The sequence below is a fragment of the Pelodiscus sinensis genome, chromosome 4 (assembly GCF_052426305.1).
Source record: "Pelodiscus sinensis isolate ZL-2025 chromosome 4, ASM5242630v1, whole genome shotgun sequence".
Taxonomy (NCBI): Eukaryota; Metazoa; Chordata; order Testudines; family Trionychidae; genus Pelodiscus; species Pelodiscus sinensis.
Genome location: NC_143055.1, coordinates 109203857 through 109223189, shown reverse-complemented (window position 1 = coordinate 109223189; position 19333 = coordinate 109203857). Strand labels below are relative to the sequence as shown.

General features: G+C 44.3%; 1 protein-coding gene across 6 annotated transcripts in view; it reads right to left on the bottom strand.

The window, feature by feature from the left end:
• The window catches only part of TBCK (TBC1 domain containing kinase), a 185255-nt gene that overhangs the window by 98135 nt on the left and 67787 nt on the right, over positions 1–19333 (bottom strand). For 5 of the 6 annotated variants that reach the window (XM_075929695.2, XM_075929699.2, XM_075929697.2 and 2 more), the window contains exons 19-20: positions 11586–11669; positions 3806–3891 (exon numbers count right to left, since the gene is read on the bottom strand). In XM_075929695.2, coding sequence (XP_075785810.2) covers positions 3806–3891; positions 11586–11669 — 170 coding nt within the window. The remainder of the gene's footprint in view (positions 1–3805; positions 3892–11585; positions 11670–19333) is intronic. The other variant, XM_075929700.2, reaches the window with a different exon arrangement.

Genomic DNA, 19333 nt, shown 5'->3' with positions numbered 1-19333 from the left:
AAAAAAACACACACAAAAAAAAAAACACAAAAAAACCAAAACAAAACAAAACAAACCCTTAATTTCTGTAATTGCCAACACATGATATAAATTTCTTTAAAGGAAGTGACAAATTTATAGAGTGGATAAACATATCTATTGCACATATTTAGTGTGATTTTTCAAATGTCATAACTTTGGTAAAACAAACATTTTTCCTCAGAAACCAACACAAGAACATATGAATTGTCATACCAGATGACACCCCAATGTCCATAACCTCTCTGTATACTGTCTCTTACAAAGGCCACTCCAGGTGCTTCAGAAAGCATAAGAATCCTAATGGGGACAAATCTGAGATAGTCTGCCACCTACATTAGGTCTCCTCCTAAACACTGAAGTTAAATACTGCTTCATGCTTTAGGCCATAATGTTTAATGTCCCTTTCAAAGTTTATACAATTTTAACAGCCCTGCTTATTCCTGATGACTCAACATTTATATGGCCCTTTTCTGAATCTCATTTTTGGCCTCATGGAGTTCTTGTGACAAAATGGAAGGCAAACATAGAGAATTAAAATTATTTGCCCTGGTTAATCAAGCAACATTGTGGCAGAACGGCAAGATTAATTTGGATACAGGCAGTCCCCGACTTACGTCGGATCCGCAGTTACGAATGGGGCCGCTCCTCTCCCTGGTCTCCAGCAGACCAGGGAGAGGAAGCAAAGCGGCGGAACACGTGGGCAGCGGACAGGGCTGTCCGCTGCCCACGCGCTCCGAGGCTTGGCTCTGCTTTGCCCCCCCCCCCCCCCCCGACCCCCTGGACTGCACACCAGGGGGACGGGAAAGCAGAGCCAATCCGCGGAGCGCCCGGCCAGCTGACAGCCCAGACGCGTCTGGGCTGTCCGCTGATCACGCGCTCCGTGGCTTGGCTCTGCTTTGCCCCCCCCCCCCATCCCCCTGGTCTGCAGACCAGGGGGACGGAGGACGGGGGAGGGCAAAGCAGAGCAAAGCCGCGGAGCCCGAGGGCAGCAGGACAGCCACAGCGCGTCTGGGCTGTCCCGCTGCCCCCGTGCTCTATGGCTTTGCTGCGGACACCTGTGGTACAGCAGCTGGGGCGCTGCCAGTTGGTCCCGTAGCGCCGCTCTGGGCGCTACTGGACCAACTGGGCAGCACCCCAGCTGTTCTGCCCCAGGCGTCCTGATTCAGCCACTGCTGGTCAGATTCAGCAGCGGTGAATCAGGACGCCTGGGGCAGAGCAGCTTGGGCGCTGCTGGGTTGGTCCAGTAGCGCCGAGGAGCGGCGGCGCTACTGGACCAACCCAGCAGCACCCCAGCTGCTCTGCCCCAGGCGTCCCCAAGTCAGCCGCTGCTGAAACTGACCAGTGGCTGACTACAGGAAGCCCCCCGGGCTTCCTGGAATCAGCCGCTGATCAGTTTCAGCAGCAGCTGACTTGGGGATGCCTGGGGTTCTTAAGTTGAATCTGTATGTAAGTCAGAACTGGCGTCCAGATTCAACCGCTGTTGAAACTGATCAGTTTCAGCAGCAGCTGAATCTGGACGCCAGTTCCGACTTACATACAGATTCAACTTAAGAACAAACCTACAGTCCCTATCTTGTACGTAACCCGGGGACTGCCTGTATTAGGAAGAATTACTTCACTAGGTGGATGGTGAAGCACTGGAATGTGTTGCTTAGGAAGGTAGTGAATCTCCATACTTAAGAAGTTTTTAAGGCCAGGCTTGACAAAGCAGGACCAACCCCAACTAAATTATTCAAGCCAGGGCTTTGATTTGAGGATTGGACTAGATGACCTCCTGAGATGACTAATCTATGATAAAACTCAAATTTTGTGCCTCCTAAATCAGTGCCCTAGCCAGATACTAGTAACGAAGGACCTGATCTTCTAAACACTTGTGCACATGCTTAATTTTACTTTCTGTAGCACTGTGTAAGTGCTTAAGTGAATGTATGCTTCACGTTAAGAACATTCATAAGTGCCTGAAAGACGAGGACAGAGTACCCATGAGCATGCAAGATGAAAGTAAAGAGTTAAATTTATTTCCATCCCCATCTCCTACCACAAATATGTAAAATACAAAACAACTGCTTCCTATTAAATGAAAATTAAAAACGAGCCATCAAGCACTCATGACTGAACAAGCATGTGCTTGCAAGAGGGAATATTATATTTAAGAAAGAACAATTTAATTCTGATTTTTAAGGGTAGCTGAAAACACATAGTTTAAAAGAACAAAAAAAATATATTGGCGGTAACAGTGTTCTTTTAATTCTAATTGGATGAAGCCTTAATACAGATACTTCCCACATATCACTGACTCCAATGTGAAGTGCATACTATAAGAGCAGCATTAACGATATGATATTAAGTAACTGCAGCCAGAGCTTGTCATCTCTTTTAATGTCCAGCTGACAACTGTGTCTAGCTGCCATTATTTGCAGCTGAAGACTATTCAGAATAATTTATTAATACAGTTTCCCTTCTAGCAATGTGGCTCATTTCCTTGTTTATTTTCCCTTAACAATGGATGGATTTTGCATTTAGAATTTTTAGCAAAATATAGAACAGACAAAGTATTATATATGTTTATACTAAATAACACCGTGTGAAAAATGTGTGAAATTCACCTTTCAAATATTTCCATTTACATGTAAATCTCATAGCCACTGTAATATATTTAATCCAGACACCACATCAGCTAACAATATTCACAACTATTCAAGATTCAGCAACATTTCAATATTCTAAGAGCTACACGACCCCAAAGTAAATGGAAGGGTGCCAGGAAACACAATCTTTCCTGCAGCAGGAGCCTGCCTTTCAATGATGAAAGATTAATCAGGGTTTACTCTGATAGGATTAGTACTCAAGCACGAAACTCTGGTTCGGATCTCATTACTGAAGTGCATATCCTTCACCTTGATGGATCTGGGCTGTCTTGTTACAGGTGCAAAACCACCCCTTTCTCTTACTAATCTAAAAAGCTGAACAGGGAAAAGAAATATTTTGAAGTGACAGGTGATTTTTGAAGGATGACACCTCTTAAGAGGAGTAACCAGGGTTTAGAACAGCTGGGAATTACCAATACGTTTATTTGCAAATACTTTTCTAAAATGCATCGCTGTACAACATAATTGATATGTATTTTGGATTCTCCGTTTACTCCCTTTCTTTGTCATCTTTCTTTGACTTTTGACTCTCCAGGATAGGGCTGTCTCTGGCTGTGCATCTTCTGAGTGAATAGCACAGTGGAGTCTTGATATTGACTGGGACTCCTGACTACAACCATAATACAATTAACAACACTTATTTATACAAATTTTTATTTAAGAGGCCCATGGTAGCACAACCAGCAGTGGGGGTCATTGTCAGAGGAGCTCTGAGGATGGGTTTCTTCAGTGGGTCCAGGTAGGCTGGTATGGATGATAATGATAGAGGTAGGCAAAAGGATGGGTCAGAGAACATACGTAGTATATACGTGTTCTGCGGTACTATTCCCAATCATTTACTGAGTTTAGATGGCTATTCTGCAGCCCAGTGCTCCATTCACACGGGGAGCTTGCATTTTTCTTTTTTAGAGTCCTGTGAAGTTCATCTACATGAAACCGTGGCCACTATATAACTTTATATAGATGAACACATTTCTTCCCCTGCCACACTAGCTTTAAGTGATGCATATTGCCTAGTTAGGTCTATTCTACACCAGAGTAAGTTTTACCCATCTGTCTGTAACCCACTATATTGGCCAGTCTTTTTTCCTCTTTAGCTTTATTATACAGTATTTACGAGAACCCTCAGCACTTACATCTGGAATAAAGCCAATTTCATTGAGATGGTTACTCAGCTCTGGATCATGGAATGCAATCATCTGGGAGAACACTGTCAGGTATTCTGAAATGACAACAAAGTTAAAGATCATTTTAAAAAATGAACCACACACAACTGCACACTTAACTCAAGAAAAACATGTATCTGGAACAGTAGGAAGCCGGCACTCTTTTTACACATATAGCATTTTTTTCTATTATATCATCATTTAGGACAAAATTAATTTTTGAAAAGCCATTTTAAGTTTGTATTCCTCTTCCTATTTATGCAATGTGCATCTTCAACAGAACACAGTTCCTCAGACACACTTAGTCTTGGTCCACATTAGCAACTTATATTGGTATAACCATGTCGCTCAGGAGTTCAGAAAATTCGCATCCCTTAATGAAGTCATTATACTGACTTAAACCCCAATGTTGTTGACAGCATTATGTAGACAGGACCAGCTTCTCCTGTTGACATACCTACCATCCTTAGAGGAGATGGAGTATCTATGGCAACAGGAGAAGCTCTCCCATCATCTTCACTAAGCACTTCAACTGTGCAGCAATGTATATGTATACAAGCCTTTAAGGCTTTCCCATACTTCCTTTTCCACTCTGATACAGGTAAAACAAATGGACTAATTTGTTGGTACATACAGCCTGATGTATAACACACTTGCAATCTACACAATTACAAAAATGGCAACCACTTCAGCATGGATATGAACTAGTCCTTGGGCATACAATAGTGATTAAAGCAAATGAGGAGAAGGTTATTGCAATAATTTCCAGGAACTGACATGCACTGATAACTAGAGAGATATCACAAGACTAAATGTATTTGCTACTAAGTCTTTGAGGGGTAGCCTCTTGTAACTTTACAAAAGCTTAAAAATGAGTGGTTCTGTAGCACCATAGAGACTAGCAAAAAAATATACAATATCATGAGTTTTGTGAGTACAACCTATTTCTTCAGATTAGTGGTGCCTTTTGCTCCACTCATTTGAAGAAGTAGGTTGTGCCCACAAAAGCTCATGATATTGTATTTTGTTTTTTGTTAGTCTCTAAGATGCGACTGGACCATTTGTTCTTTTTTATACTTGCTATTAAGCAAATTTGTTTACATCATTATGTGGGTTGAAGTGTTAAGGTTCTCCTCCCTTTATCAAAACCTTTTTTTGTGGTTTGAGGGAAGGAAAAAATTATTACTAGACATTTAATAATATATCTCCAGTTCTGCACATCACACAATTGCCTGAATCATCATTCATATTTACATTTCAGAGGAGCTAGAAGGGAAGCTTATCCCCTGAAAGGCTTCTGTCTGCTCCCTCCCCCTTAAACACACGTTCATTTGCCTTGTGTCTGCAAGTGGAGCCTTTCTTAGACTCAGAATCAAGAGACTTCAGCCTAGCAATTTCATGACTGGCTGCATTTCCATTTCCCTTCCACGAAGTTATCCGATTTCCAAACAGTGTTGCTGTTTGACTCTGCACAACCTTGCCCTAATGGCACAGACTTCCAGGCCCTTCCAGCATAGATTCTGCTAAGGCACCATCTTCATGCCAAGGAATTCCAGCAAGACACCTCTGATAACTAGCTTCTTCTGTAAGTGCAGTGACAATATATTATAAAGTCCCCAAACTGCTCCCTCCACATGGCGATGTCTATACCTGCAATTGATCGACAAAATTTTTGTTGTTCACAGGTGCTTAAACCCAGTCTCTCTCCCAAAGGGATGAAAAGATTTTCACTTGTGATGGAAAAACTAACACAGCTTTCTCAGGAGCAATGCTCTCTTGCCAACAAAGCAAAAACTACTATTTGGGAATGGAAGAATTTTGTGAGCAAAAGTGACAACAAACAGCATTCATATCCTCAATTATTTAGCAGAAGGATTGGGTCACCACAGCCTTGTTGCTAAAAGCTGCACAGTCTAAACCAGGGATGGCCAACCCATTAAATGAAGAGAGCCAAAACAGTGGTGGAAAAAATGCGTAGAGCCGCACAACAATTGTTGAGGAAAAAAAGAAAAAAGACGCTGCCCCTTTAAAAACCACGGGTTAGGCTTTTTGGCCACTTCACGCTCCCACCGGCTGCCACCCTTGCCAACGCCATTCTGATGCACCAGACAGCTCCCCTGCACCTGGTGAGCACAGGGAGCCAGGGGCCGTTTGTAGGGGCACATGGGGCAGCTTCGCGAGCTGTGGGGGAGGCTTCGCGAGCTGCACTTTCGGGGTGAAGAGCCGCATGCAGCTTGTGAGCCGTGGGTTGGCCATCCTGGTATAGACATACCCTAATTTGCAAGCATTCCACTTAAAAATACTGTCGTCAGGGTTTGTCTTGAGTTATCTATAATTCAGTCAACACCTAGAGCTAGGCTAGACCCAGTAGAGTGCTCACACTGCAAAACATTTGATCACTTAGCAGCACAGAATATTTGGATTAGCAAACAGGACTTGATTTCATTAATCAAAAAATGTGCGTTTCATTTACTGAAAAAGCTGTGTTTTTGCCCAAGGTTAAGTAATGCGCATCAACTATCCATCGTAAGACACAGTGAATACAAGACACTTTGGTATTACCATGAAACCAATCACAGACATGAAGGAGGGGTAGAAAGCATAATGCTGACTTCACTGATCTACTTCACCTTGAATACTACAAGAGCCTTGTCTCCACTATGAATTGTGCAACAAAATCAAAAGCATGAGTCTGTTATCTGGCCTTAAAATCACACCTCTTTAGGCAGTGAAATCTCCAGTTAGCACCTCTTGAGTTTTAAAGCACATACTCTTACAGGCCTGCTAGCTCAAGTTTGAAGTACAGGCAGTCCCCGTGTTATGTACAAGATAGGGACTGTAGGTTTGTTCTTAAGTTGAATCTGTATGTAAGTCGGAACTGGCATCCAGATTCAGCCGCTGAATCTGGACACCAGTTCTGACTTACATACAGATTCAACTTAAGAACCCCAGGCGTCCCCAAGTCAGCTGCTGCTGAAACTGATCAGCAGCTGATTCCAGGAAGCCTGGGGCAGAGCAACTCTGCCTCGGGCTTCCTGTAGTCCGCCGCTGGTCAGTTTCAGCAGCGGCTAACTTGGGGATGCCTGGGGTAGAGCAGCTCGGGTGCTGCTGGGTTGGTCCAGTAGCGCGGCCGCTCCTCGGCGCTACTGGACCAACCCCGCAGCACCCCAGCTGCTCTGCCCCAGGCATCCTGATTCAGCCACTGCTGAAACTGATCAGCAGCGGCTGAATCAGGACTCCTGGGGCTGAGCAGCTGGGGTGCTGCCGGGTTGGTCCAGTAGCGCCAAGGAGCGGTGCTGCGGGACCAACCGGCAGTGCCCCACCTGCTCTACCACAGGCCCCGGGCTTTGCTCCACATCTCCCTGGTCTGCTGAGGGGGGGGGGGGGCACTAGCTGCGTCCCCCCCCCAGCAGACCAGGGAGACGCGGAGCAAAGTGGCAGAGGACCCGGGCCTGACCGCGGCGCTTCCAGATCAGCTGGAAGCGCCGTGGGTCGGGCCGGGTCCTGCGCCGCTTTGCTCAGCGTCTCCCTGGTCTGCTGGCTCCCGCAGCAGACTAGGGAGACGGGGAGCAGCTTTTCTCGCCCCGGAGGAGGCGGGTAGCGGGACCAGGCGTCCCGCCGCTCGAGTCCTCCAGGGCAAGAAAATCCCCATTCGTAACTGCGGATCCGACATAAGTCGGATCCGCGTAACTCGGGGACTACCTGTACCACTTATCTCAAGCTAGAAATTTTTGTGCATGAACAGGAATCAAGTTATGGGCAACACTCAAGTTATACCTTGAGCTAATACTGCAGTGAAGACAAGCCTCCAGTCTTAGAAATGAAAAATTGTATGAACATATCTTTGTATGCATGTAATATCCACATAAGCTGGTTCAATGAGCCATGCCTAAGTTAGCTTTCCCCACATTCAGTACTGCCATACTAGAGTTAATAAAATACCCAGCGACCACAGGTAATGTATAGGGCCTTTCCACAGATATAGCACTCCAGTAGCACAGCTACACGTTGTGTGCTACTGTTTCATTTAGTGAAGATACTACCTACATCAATGGCAGAGCTTCTCTCCACCAATATACATTAGCACTATCTACACTAGGGGTTAGGTTGATATCACTTTCATTCAGGGGTGGATATAAGGCATTTATATGGACATAAGCTGGTACCACAGACCAACCCATATAAAGCCAGCAATGACATACATTCAGATGTGTGCTGATGAAAAGAGATTCATGGTGAACTTCCCTAACACACATTTCCTTTTAAACAAGAAATGCCGATGGTGTTTCTGCACAGATATACTACAGTTAGCTAAATATAATTTTTATTTGTATAGCCAGACTCATAAAATATAATTATTGTGTGGGATTACATAATAAGTATGTTGAAAACATGCAATCCTTCATAAAAACGTATCATTGAGCTCCAGCCAAACACTGTTGTCTGGAATTTTATTACATGAATTATTCTTTGGCATAATTTCTATAGCTATAAACCTTAAGTTACTCTTATATCTTACTTCATAGGGGGGAAATGCAGCTGATAAATCTGACAAACTCTATTTAATTGCTTAAGGCAGGCTCAGAAATGAGATACGCTGCACCTTTCTGCACTGGGAATGGTTTTATTCCATTACAAGGTGAGGTGCTAAAATTGCAGTGATGTAATCATCTATCCTCCTTCCTCACACTAGCTCCAGGGAACAAGGTAAAGCTCAGCACACCCAGCTAAGAAATCCATCACAAAACCTTCCATTAAACTGTATTAATATTAAGGTGATGATGTAAAATCATGTTTGTTTAACCCAGGAGTGGGGAAGCCCTACTGCCCGAGGGGCAGAGCCAGATCTCTCCCATCACCCAGACACCACACCCAAAGCCTGCTTCTCAGCAGCCCCATCCCACACACTGAACCCCTAATTTTTGGGCCTATCCCAGAGCCTAGGAGGCCTCACCTAATCTACTAGCCTGGGCCCCCTGGAAGGCAATGTGGGGAAAATCTTTCTGCTTTTCAGTCAGGCAGTCATGTCAGTGAGGTGGGGGGTGAGGGTTTCTTCTCAATTCTGTGTGGTCCCTCACTGATTTTTTTAGTGGGTCAATGGCCCCCAACCCAAAAAAGGTTCCCCATTCCTGAGTTAGCCAGCACCATGGCAGGACTGGAGTGCCCTGGTCCATAGCGGGCCCAGCAGAGCAGGAACACCTCCCTCCCTGTAGCAGGAAGGGAGCTGCTCTAGCCAATTCCAGTTAACTGGTACTAGTAAGCATCACCTATTAAGGGAGATGCTCACCGGTTAACTTTTCACATCCTTAATTAATATGCTGACGTTGAACATGAAAAGCTTAGAAACAACCAAATCAGAACACATCAGCAGTCCAGCTTGTCCAATATTCCCACACCCGATGCTGTAGTGCAGGACCTAAAGATCACATAACACACGTATTTATACAACACCATGCTATTTTCCTAACTCCACTTGGTAATGTTTTTTCGTCTTGACAGCTGCAGATTAATAAATCTCATTGTAACCTAGCTAGCAAAACTACAAATGATATTTTTCTACATATCCCTGTTTCAACCTTTAAAACATCTCACTAAACTACTGGCCTAAAGCAGTTAATTCCATAGGCAAATGATTTATGGTAAAAAAAAATCCATTCTTTTTATTCTTTAAAAATATGCTGCCTTGAGTTTTAGCAAGGGCACCTTTGACTTTACATTATGATAGAGTGCAAACACAAAATCTCCTGACTGGCCTTCTCCATGTCATTATTTCATATAGCCTCCCCTTTCATTTCCATTCCAAACTAAACAGTCCTAATCTTTTTCGTCTTTCCTCTTATCACCCTCTATCCCCAGTCTTAATGTTCAATAATTTCTATTGACATTCTCAGAACTTTCCCAGGTCTTTTTGGAGATGAGAGGAGGAAATAAATGTTCTTCCTCAATAGACACACAGGGAAACTATTGTAACAACATTTATTTGTGGACCATAAGTGCACAAGATATGTTTCAGTGAGATCTATTATTTGATATATAGGTCTATATCCTTGTAACCAATTAGAAAAAGTGAGAGAAGCTATGCATCATGATAATTAACATATACCTGTTTAGCATAAATTGTCCATCTCTCTCTATACCCCCTCATAAAAAGGGGGAGGGCAAGAGAGACTTTAAAAGTATTTCTCTGTAGTCTTATTTCCCTGCATGCTCAAACTAAAATTTCTGCAGGATAATCTTTTGTTCACTTTCATACAGCTGCCAGCTTGACTCCCAAGACAAAAAACATTGTTATGTCAGCGACAATGCCCTACTCAAGTTATTAATACACACTTCTGACTCATATCAGAGGGATAGCCGTGTGACTCATGAATCTTACAAGTAGCATGAGGTCATACATCATTCAAATTAGAATAATGCTTGCTAGACTCAAGAGGGCATTTAAGGGCTAGCAATGGGAAAAAAGAATGACAAGAAGAACATTATATTGTGGATTGAAGTAAAGACCTGCCATTTTAAGTCTGTTATTCAGATAGAATGGTGCCAGCAAACCTTTTTTTGGGAGGCTTCCAAATGTACCCAAATTTCTTCTCTACTTTGTCTCCATGTTAAAAGGAACTGACAGCCTACTCCTCCTATTTACTTATAGGGCTGTTGAGGTCAAGAAATAACAAGCAGAAACTAAAAAGCAGTTTTTTAGCGCTCCTGAAGACTTGTCCTCAGCTCATTTAATACTATTTATCGAGTAAAATCTTGAAAAATCTACAACCTGCAGACATAGCCTATGTCTACACTATAGTGTATGTGGACAAATTATGTCATGCAAGGAGTGTGAATTAACCATTTATTAACTTATGCCAACTTACTGTCCATGTGTGCAGTGCTAAGTCAGCGGAGAAGCTTCTCATGCTGACATGGCTACCACTGCTTATCAGCACTGGTGTAATTAATCCAATGGGAGAGAACTCTCCTCTCAGTTTTAAGTGGCTACACTAGATTGACACAAGATACAGCTGTGCCGCTATAAGCTCTCTAATGTAGCCATAGTTAAGCCAACATAACCTCCAGAGTAGGTCAACACAAGAATTCTGCCATACACCTAACCACAACCTTTCAGGAAAGTAGATAACATACAGTGAGAAGATCCCTCCCATTGTAGCATCTTCCCTGAAGCACTGCAGCTCTTCAAGTGTAGGAATGGGGCGCTCGCTCCCTCAGACTCTTGGCCTCCTACTGAAGTAAATCCATTTTCTAAACACACTCTGGTATCTGCTGCTCCTCACATTCTGGTATTTGCTTCAGTGCAATGTGCAATAAAGTAGCTTTGGATTGTTTCAATGAGGGATTTCCATGATGGGAAAAGCAAAGTGAGCCTTTTTAGAAATCTTATTTTATTGAATTGATTTGATTGGTTCTTCCTCCTTTAAAATTCTTCAGAAAGCAGCAAGTGTTTTGTTTTGTTTATTGCTGTGTTTGTTGGCAAGATTTTTATTTTCATACACTCCCCTACTTATTTTTTTGTTTTGTTTTTGCCACTTCACTTACTACCTTGACTTTCTAATAAGCTACTTGAAGATATGAATGGATATTTCTATAATGCTGAAAGGCTATGTTTCTATTTCGGTCAATTATAAAGTCACTGAAGAAAAAAACAAAAAACAAAATTTACCTAAAAGCACATAATTAATAACTACTTCATAAACAAGCAACTCTAACTCTTATTAGAATAAAATGAAAACAAACACTAACCTACCTTGAATGACATGAGAGTTATCCTTCAAAAAGAAGTTAAATAGGTACTTGGGAATAAAAGCAGACATGCAGGCATAGGCAAGAGCTGAAAGAGAATTAGGAAAAGACTTTAGCTAGGAATGTAGAGTATAAAATAAACCATCTTTACACTGGAAAGCATTCATTACTAAAGAAGAGTTTAAACCTCATTTGTTAACTTTTTGTACATATAGCAACTAACAGTGAAAAATATATGAAAAATAGTTTTCCTTTAAAAATGTTCCAAAGCTATTCATGAAATATCCTATTGCTACTGATTGTACAAGGAACAATCCAAATTCACTTTTGCCATGTATTAGTTTTGAGATGAAGTACAAAAATTTGGAACTTTCAGATGTGTAGTGTTTCCATTTCACATAATGTAATGTACAGGCATTAATCTTGTTCGAGTTCCAAAACCTAAGTGACCACATCTGTTTACCTAAAGGCTGCTTGCAGTTGCACTGGGGTATTTTAGGAAGAATTCTTTAAGAATGAATTCTTTAAGAATTCTTGTGGCTATGGCACTGAACTGAAACTCAAGAGAACAGAGCTCCAATACCCATCTTCCAATCTGAGTGACTCTGTTACCTCACATTTTTTACACTTCTTCAGAGTATATTTTCAGTATTAGACTTCCTATTCTACAGAAATGTATTCCACCCTCACTGCCATAGCATCTGAATGCCTTCCAAAAGCACAGTAAGTCATGTGACTATCATCTGCCCTGTGGGTTTGGTTTCTCCCGCTCTCTCTAGTACAGGGGTCGGCAATCTTTCCAAAGTGGCATTGCCAAGATTTAGCCCTCCTTCCCTGGGCTGTGCCACTCTCCCGGAAGAAGGGGAGGGTCTCTCTTGACCATGCGTTCCGCTTGGTCTCCTGCCCTGGGCTCTGCTCTGGCTCTTCCTGTGGGGAGAGCGGGAGCAGCACACATGTGCTTCCCTGGAAGACGAATGTGGCACAGAGCTATGGGACTTCCTCCTCCCCCACCCAGCCTCACATTGGCTCCAGTCTTGTGGGTGGCTTGATGCGGGATCACCAGCATGGGCTGCGGTTAGGGTGACTAGGGGGGAGGGGAGAGTTTCAGGGAAATGGTTGAGGCAGGGGGTGACCCTAGGGTGTCCAGTCCTGATAGGAGTGGGGTCCTGTGGAGGTCTGGTCCATGGTGCCCTTGCCTTCCTGCCAAGGACCCAGGGGCCACTGTGGATTTGGGGCAGAAGGACCCCTCACACATTTTCCTCTCCCCTTCAGCCGCCCCCGCTGACACCAAGCTCTGGATCCGCAGCCTCAGCAGCACCCTCTAGTACAATGGTTCTCAAACTTTTTGGCTCATGGACCACCTGGCTCGATGTGAACCTTTCCGCAGATCACCATTGCTAATGGAAACTCGCCATTAACTGCATAATTACGCCCGAGCCTTTTTGCTCGTGCTGCAGCTAGGGAAAGCGGTTTAATTTATTAAACAGATTAAGCATTTCAACTTTCTTATTTTAGGTTATCAAACTTTATGTGCAATGAAGTAAAATATTAATTTATGTCCAACAACAAAGGTTTCAATGTTTCCTTTATTTATGGCAGAGGTCGGGAACCCTTCTTGGGTCGGGGGCCACTGACCCAGAGAAAAATCAGTTGGGGACCACATAAGTGGGAAGCAAAAAAAAAAACTCCTTCAAAAACCTGATGTTCCCCCCAACTGAGAGACCTCACTCCTTTGGCGCTCCATCCCCATGGGGAGGGAGAAAGGGACAGAGATGACTGAGGTTCAGGGCTTCCCATAAGCCGGATTTACTTTTCTGGAGTTAGTGGATTTTATGGATCCCCATAGGCTCTGGGATGGGGACAAAATTGAGGGGTTCAGTGTGCATGGGACAGGGCTGCCAGCAAGTGGGATAGGGACGCGGTGCAGAAGGGGGAGAGGTAGCAAGGCCTGGATGGGAGGTAGGGTGCAGAAGCAGGCTGAGAGAAAGGTGTCTTGCCAAGGGGTGGGTGCAGGAGCAAGGGAGAGTGCACTATGTGACCAGGAGGGAGGGTGCAGGAGCAATGGTGGATGCAGGAGAAGATTGGGGGTAGGCGTCTGGCCAGGGGGGAGGTGCGGGAGCAAGGGAGGGTGTCGGAGCAAGCTGGAGGTGTGGGGTCCTGGAGGGGGAGGAGAGTGAGTGAAAGGGATTGGGGTGCAGGGATCTGGGCATGAGGGGGGACGCTTACCTGGCTTCGTGCCACCTTGCAGTGGAGAAAGCTTCCCAACAGCACACTACTGTTCCCCAAGCAGGGTGAAGAGGGGGAATGAGCAAACACATACCCCTCCCAATGCGGTAGGGAGCCCGCACAGCCGCAGGGCTGTGGCACTGGCTCCAGCTTCCCATGTGGAGAGCACAGGGGGAGGAGATGTGAAGAAAGCCCTAACCTTCCCTGCCAGACCCAGCTCGCAGAGAGCGGCAGAGCGCAGGGTGGAGAGGGGCGGGAGTAGAGAGAGCAGCAGCACATAGAGTGCACCTCCCAAGCCTGAACGCAACCTTCCCCATAGTACCCCAGCAGGGCTCCACATGGCCCCTGCTAGGGCTGAGGCGGCAGCTCCAAGGTGCCCAGTCTGGGAGCAGCTCCACATGGTTTTGCCTCAGACGCGCCTCCTCTCTTATACTTTCTGTTGCCCTACCTGCTTGGCCAGTCTCCCAAAGGCCCACCACTCCAGTGCTCTTTGCAGTTTTCCCAGAGGGCCCAAAGGAGTTGGAAACTCTTTTCCTTGCCCATGTTACACAGGCTGGGGGTCAGAGCTCATCTCCAGCTGAGCCCCTGGTTTAGCTTCGCTCCTGGGCAGCACCCTCAGCAGCAGCTGTTCCTGGCAGAGGCGACCATTGTAACAAGCAGCCTGGAGATAGCCGAGGAGGATGCTGGACCATGGGCCCTGTGCGCCAGAGGCTGTTCCATAGCGGGAGGGAAGGAGCCACATGGCACGGGGTGGTGAGGGAGAGGATGGTGGGGACTTACTGTGACGGCATGCACCACACTGGCACTTGGGGAATGATGCGGTGTGAGTCGTAGCTCGCTGGAAGACATCTCCAAGCGCCCAGCCTTGTGTGCACAGCCTAACCTGCTGCTGGGGAAGGGGGAGGGCACCCCACTGTGATGGGGGAGAGTTGAGCTCCTGCTTCAGACTGCACGTGCCACTCAAAATCAGCTTGCGAGCCACTTCTGACACATGGGCCTTACGCTGCTGACTCCTGCTCTAGTACATACATCACCTACAAAGGGAGGATTCTGATCTTGGTTGTGGCCTTCAGCTTTACTAGAATATAAACAACCGCAACACCAAATCTTTACTGCCAATCCTAAACTATTTATTTTTACTATGCACTGAGAAGAAGCCAGTCAAGAGCAGTGTTTATGACGTATCAATGGCAAAGAAATGACAAAGTATGTGTAACTGTACTGCTGTCTTTGAATGACAGGAAAGGTTACAACTTCTAGCCCGGGCCATCATGGACAGAGGCAGCCTCCTCTGCCCTCTCCCCCCGCAACTTCTGTCTGTAGGCAACTCACTCTCCCTGCAGACCCGATGCTGCTGCCTCTCTGTTAGAGGCAGCAGGCAGCCAGTCAGCGAGGGGAACTGATTTTTAAACTGGCTCCCCTCACGGACCAGCTCTCACCTGGTACCCCATGCTGCTGCCTTTAATATAGAGGCAGCAGCATGGAGTGGCAGGGGGCTCCCCAAGAACATGATCAGTTTCCACTGGCTGCCGGCCCCACCGCCAGGGACTACAGAATAGTCAAATAACCACTAAAAACTCATGCGGTTAGTCAATGATTGTATTGGCTGCTATCTAATATCCCTAGTTGAGAGAGGAGCTGGGAGAGAAATGAACTGAGCAAAGATAAGGCAGGGGTTTCCCAGCAATATCCATGTCTAAGAAAAGAAAACCTAAACTTTGGAATAATAGAGATGTATGTAGAACAGGGAATGTTTAGACAGCTGTGATCAGGTTATTTTCTTGGTTTGTGGGACTTCTCTGTGCTGATTTAACACCTCCCTTTCATACACTGTAACAGAAACTGAATCCCAGGGAAGCAATTCTCTGTGCTTTCATCTGTTTTTTCAGTTGCTCTGTAACACCCTACAAACCATACACGCTTTACCAAATAGATCTTCTTTGTTTTGTTAATAAAATCACTTTTTAAAGACTATTATCTGATTCCTGTGTCCTAGAAGGCAGGAAGGGTTTGGGGTCCATGTTACTGAATTGACGGAATTAAGACATTAAACTATTATGAGATTACAGTTTGTTTTCAAGAGTACTCCTAAGGGAGGATTAAAGAGTTTGGGGTAATTCCACAGGGAGATGTTCCCAAGTGCATCTTCCTGGCTTCAAGGGGTTTTTGCATTTGGGTGGTGGCAGTGTACCAAGGTCAGAGAGTTTGTGACTTTGGGGACAGTTTTTAAACCTTTAGTAACATTATTTTAAGGTCTCTTGCGAGCTCCCACCTTCAGCACTCAAAGTACCAGAGAGGGGAACAAACTTGGTACCCATCAAGATTGTGAACCTCCAAATCTCTCAATTCCTCAAGAACATCTCCCAACAAACTTTTGTTTTTTCTGGTCTAAGCTATCTGGTTTCCATTTAGGATCTTACCTGAGCTAGGCACTAAGAAAGCTAGAGTTAAGAAAATAGAAAACAGGCTCCACCAGGCTGTACTACTGAACATTCACAGAAAAAGAGGTCTGTTTATGTGTATACTATGGAAGTACTGCTGGCAAGTCTATAGTTAAAAAACATATCCTGTACCTAAAGCAGAATTCAACCATATTGTTACCTGAAGAACTTCAGCACTTACACTTTCAGAACAGAAAAGACAGTTAGCTACTATGTCTAGCAATACCACCGGGGTGGTGTTCACTTTCTGGACTTTTCATCCTCCCACCCTCCCTCCTCTCAGTTAATTAAGGGCTCCACCCAAAACCACCTTAGTTTCTTGCCACAGAACATTGGAATCGAGACTTGGATTTCGAGGGGAGAGAGGGACATGGAATACATGCCTGCATCTGCATTTCGAAGAACAACAGTTAACAGATAGGTTGGTCTTCTCTTGAGTTGTTGCAGACATGTATTCTACTCAGATGACTCACAAACATATTTTAGCTATTGGATAATCCTCTGTAGTTTGAAAGCACAAACTACACACAAGAATATTAATGATCAGTGACAGAATCATAGAATACTAGGACTGGAAGGAATCTTGAGAAGTCATCGAGTCCAGTCCCCTTCCCTCATGGCAGGACCAAATACTGTCTAGACCATCTCTGATTGGACATTTATCTAACCTGCTCTTAAATATCTCCAGAGATGGAGATTCCACAACCTCCCTGGGCTATTTATTCCAGTGTTTGACTACCCTGACAGTTAAGAACTTTTTTCTAATGTCCAGCCTAAACCTCCCTTGCTGCAGTTTAAGCCCCTTGCTTCTTGTTCTACCCTCAGAGGCCAAGAAGAACAAGTTTTCTCCTTCCTCCTTATGACACCCTTTTAGATACCTGAAAACTGCTATCATGTTCCCCCTCAATCTTCTCCTTCTAAACTAAACATACCCAATTCTTTCAGCCTTCCTTCACAGGTCATGTTCTCTAGACCTTTAATCATTCTGGTTGCTCTTCTTGGACCCTCTCCAATTTCTCCACATCTTTCTTGAAATGCAGTGCCCAGAACTGGACACAATACTCCAACTTAGGCCTAACCAGCGCAGAGTAGAGCGGAAGAATGACTTCTCGTGTCTTGCTCACAACACACCTGTTAATGCATCCCAGAAACATGTTTGCTTTATGCAACAGCATTACCCTGCTGACTCATATTCAGCTTGCGGTCCACTATAACCCCAAGATCGCTTTCTGCCGTATTCCTTCCTAGACAGTCGCTTCCCATTCTGTGTGTGTGAAACTGATTGTTCCTTCCTTTGCATTTGTCTTTATTAAACTTCATCCTGTTTACCTCAGACCATTTCTCCAATTTGTCCAGATCATTTTGAATTATGACCCTATACTCCAGAGCAGTCACAACCTCTCCCAGCTTGGTATCATCCCCAAACTTAATAAGCGTACTTTCTATGCCAATATCTAAATCGTTGATGAAGATATTGAACAGAGCCGGTCCCAAAACAGACCCCTACGGAACCCCACTTGTTATACCTTTCCAGCAGGATCGTGAACCATTAATAACTACTCTCTGAGTACAGTTATCTAGCCAGGTATGCACCCACCTTATAGTAGCCCAATATAAGTTGTATTTGCCTAGTTTATTGATAAGAATATCATGCGAGACCGTATCAAGCGCCTTACTAAAGTCTAGGTATACCACATCCACCACTTCTCTCTTATCCACAAGACTCATTCTGAAAGAATGCTATCAGATTGGTTTGACATGATTTATTCTTTACAAATCCATGCTGTCACCTTGCCACCTTCCAAGTGTTTACAGCCAATTTCCTTAATTACTTGCTCCATTATCTTCCCTGGCACAGAAGTTAAACTAATTGGTCTGTAGTTTCCTGGGTTGTTCTAATTTCCCTTTTTATAAATGGGCACTATATTTGCCCTTTTCCAGTCTTCTGGAATCTCTCCGGTCTCCCATGATTTTCCAAAGATGATAGCTAGTGGCTCAGATACCTCTTCTATCAGCTCCTTGAGTATTCTAGGATGCATTTAATCAGGCCTTGGTGAGTTGCAGGCATCTAACTTTTCTAGGTGATTTTTAACTTGTTCTTTTTTTTTTAATCTTCTAAACCTACCCTCTTCCCAGTAGCATTCACTATGTTAGGCATTCCTTCAGACTTCTCAGTGAAGACCAAAACAAAGAAGTCATTAAGCATCTCTGTCATTTCCAAGTTTCCTGTTACTGTTTCTCCCTCTTCACTGACCAGTGGGCCTACCCTGTCCTTGGTCTTCCTCTTGCTTCTAATGTATTTATAAAAAATCTTCTTGTTTCCCTTTATTCCCGTAGCTAGTTTGAGCTCATTTTGAGCCTTTGCCTTTCTACTCTTGCCCCTGCATTCCTGTGTTGTTTGCCTATATTCATCCTTTGTAATTTGTCCTACTTTCCATTTTTTATATGACTCCTTTTTTATTTTTAGATCATGCAAGATCTCGTGGTTAAGCCAAGGTGGTCTTTTGCCATATTTTCTATCTTTCCAGTGCAGCAGAATAGCTTGCTTTTGGGCCCTTAATAATGTCCCTTTGAAAAACTGGCAACTCTCCTCAGCTGTTTTTCCCCTCAGTCTCGATTCCCATGGGACCTTACCTATCAGCTCTCTGATATGGTTCTCTCATAATAATAATGAACTGGGGTACACTGAGCGGGTCACGCCAGCTGAAACTCACTGTTAGATGCAAATGATCCTCTTGCATTAGGGCACAGAGATGCTCTTAGGGACACAATGAGATGATGAAAGAAAAGGCTTAGCTCTTTCAAAGTCAAATGCCAAGCACAACCTTACATCCAGGGAATGCAGACACTGTGTCTAAATTTGAATGAGACTTGGGGGAAAAAAAATACCGGTAAAAAAAACCTGTCTAATTCAGATGAAATTCTGAAACCTCTTTAGACAAAAACTTAGGATAAGGCCTGAAGAGTATTCATAAGGTCCATCATTAGGGCCTGTAGCTAACTCGTCTTACAGACGTTATAGCTACAAGGATGGTGCCTTTTGACACAGGAGAGATAGAAAATAAGTTGTCAAGGGCTTCAATGG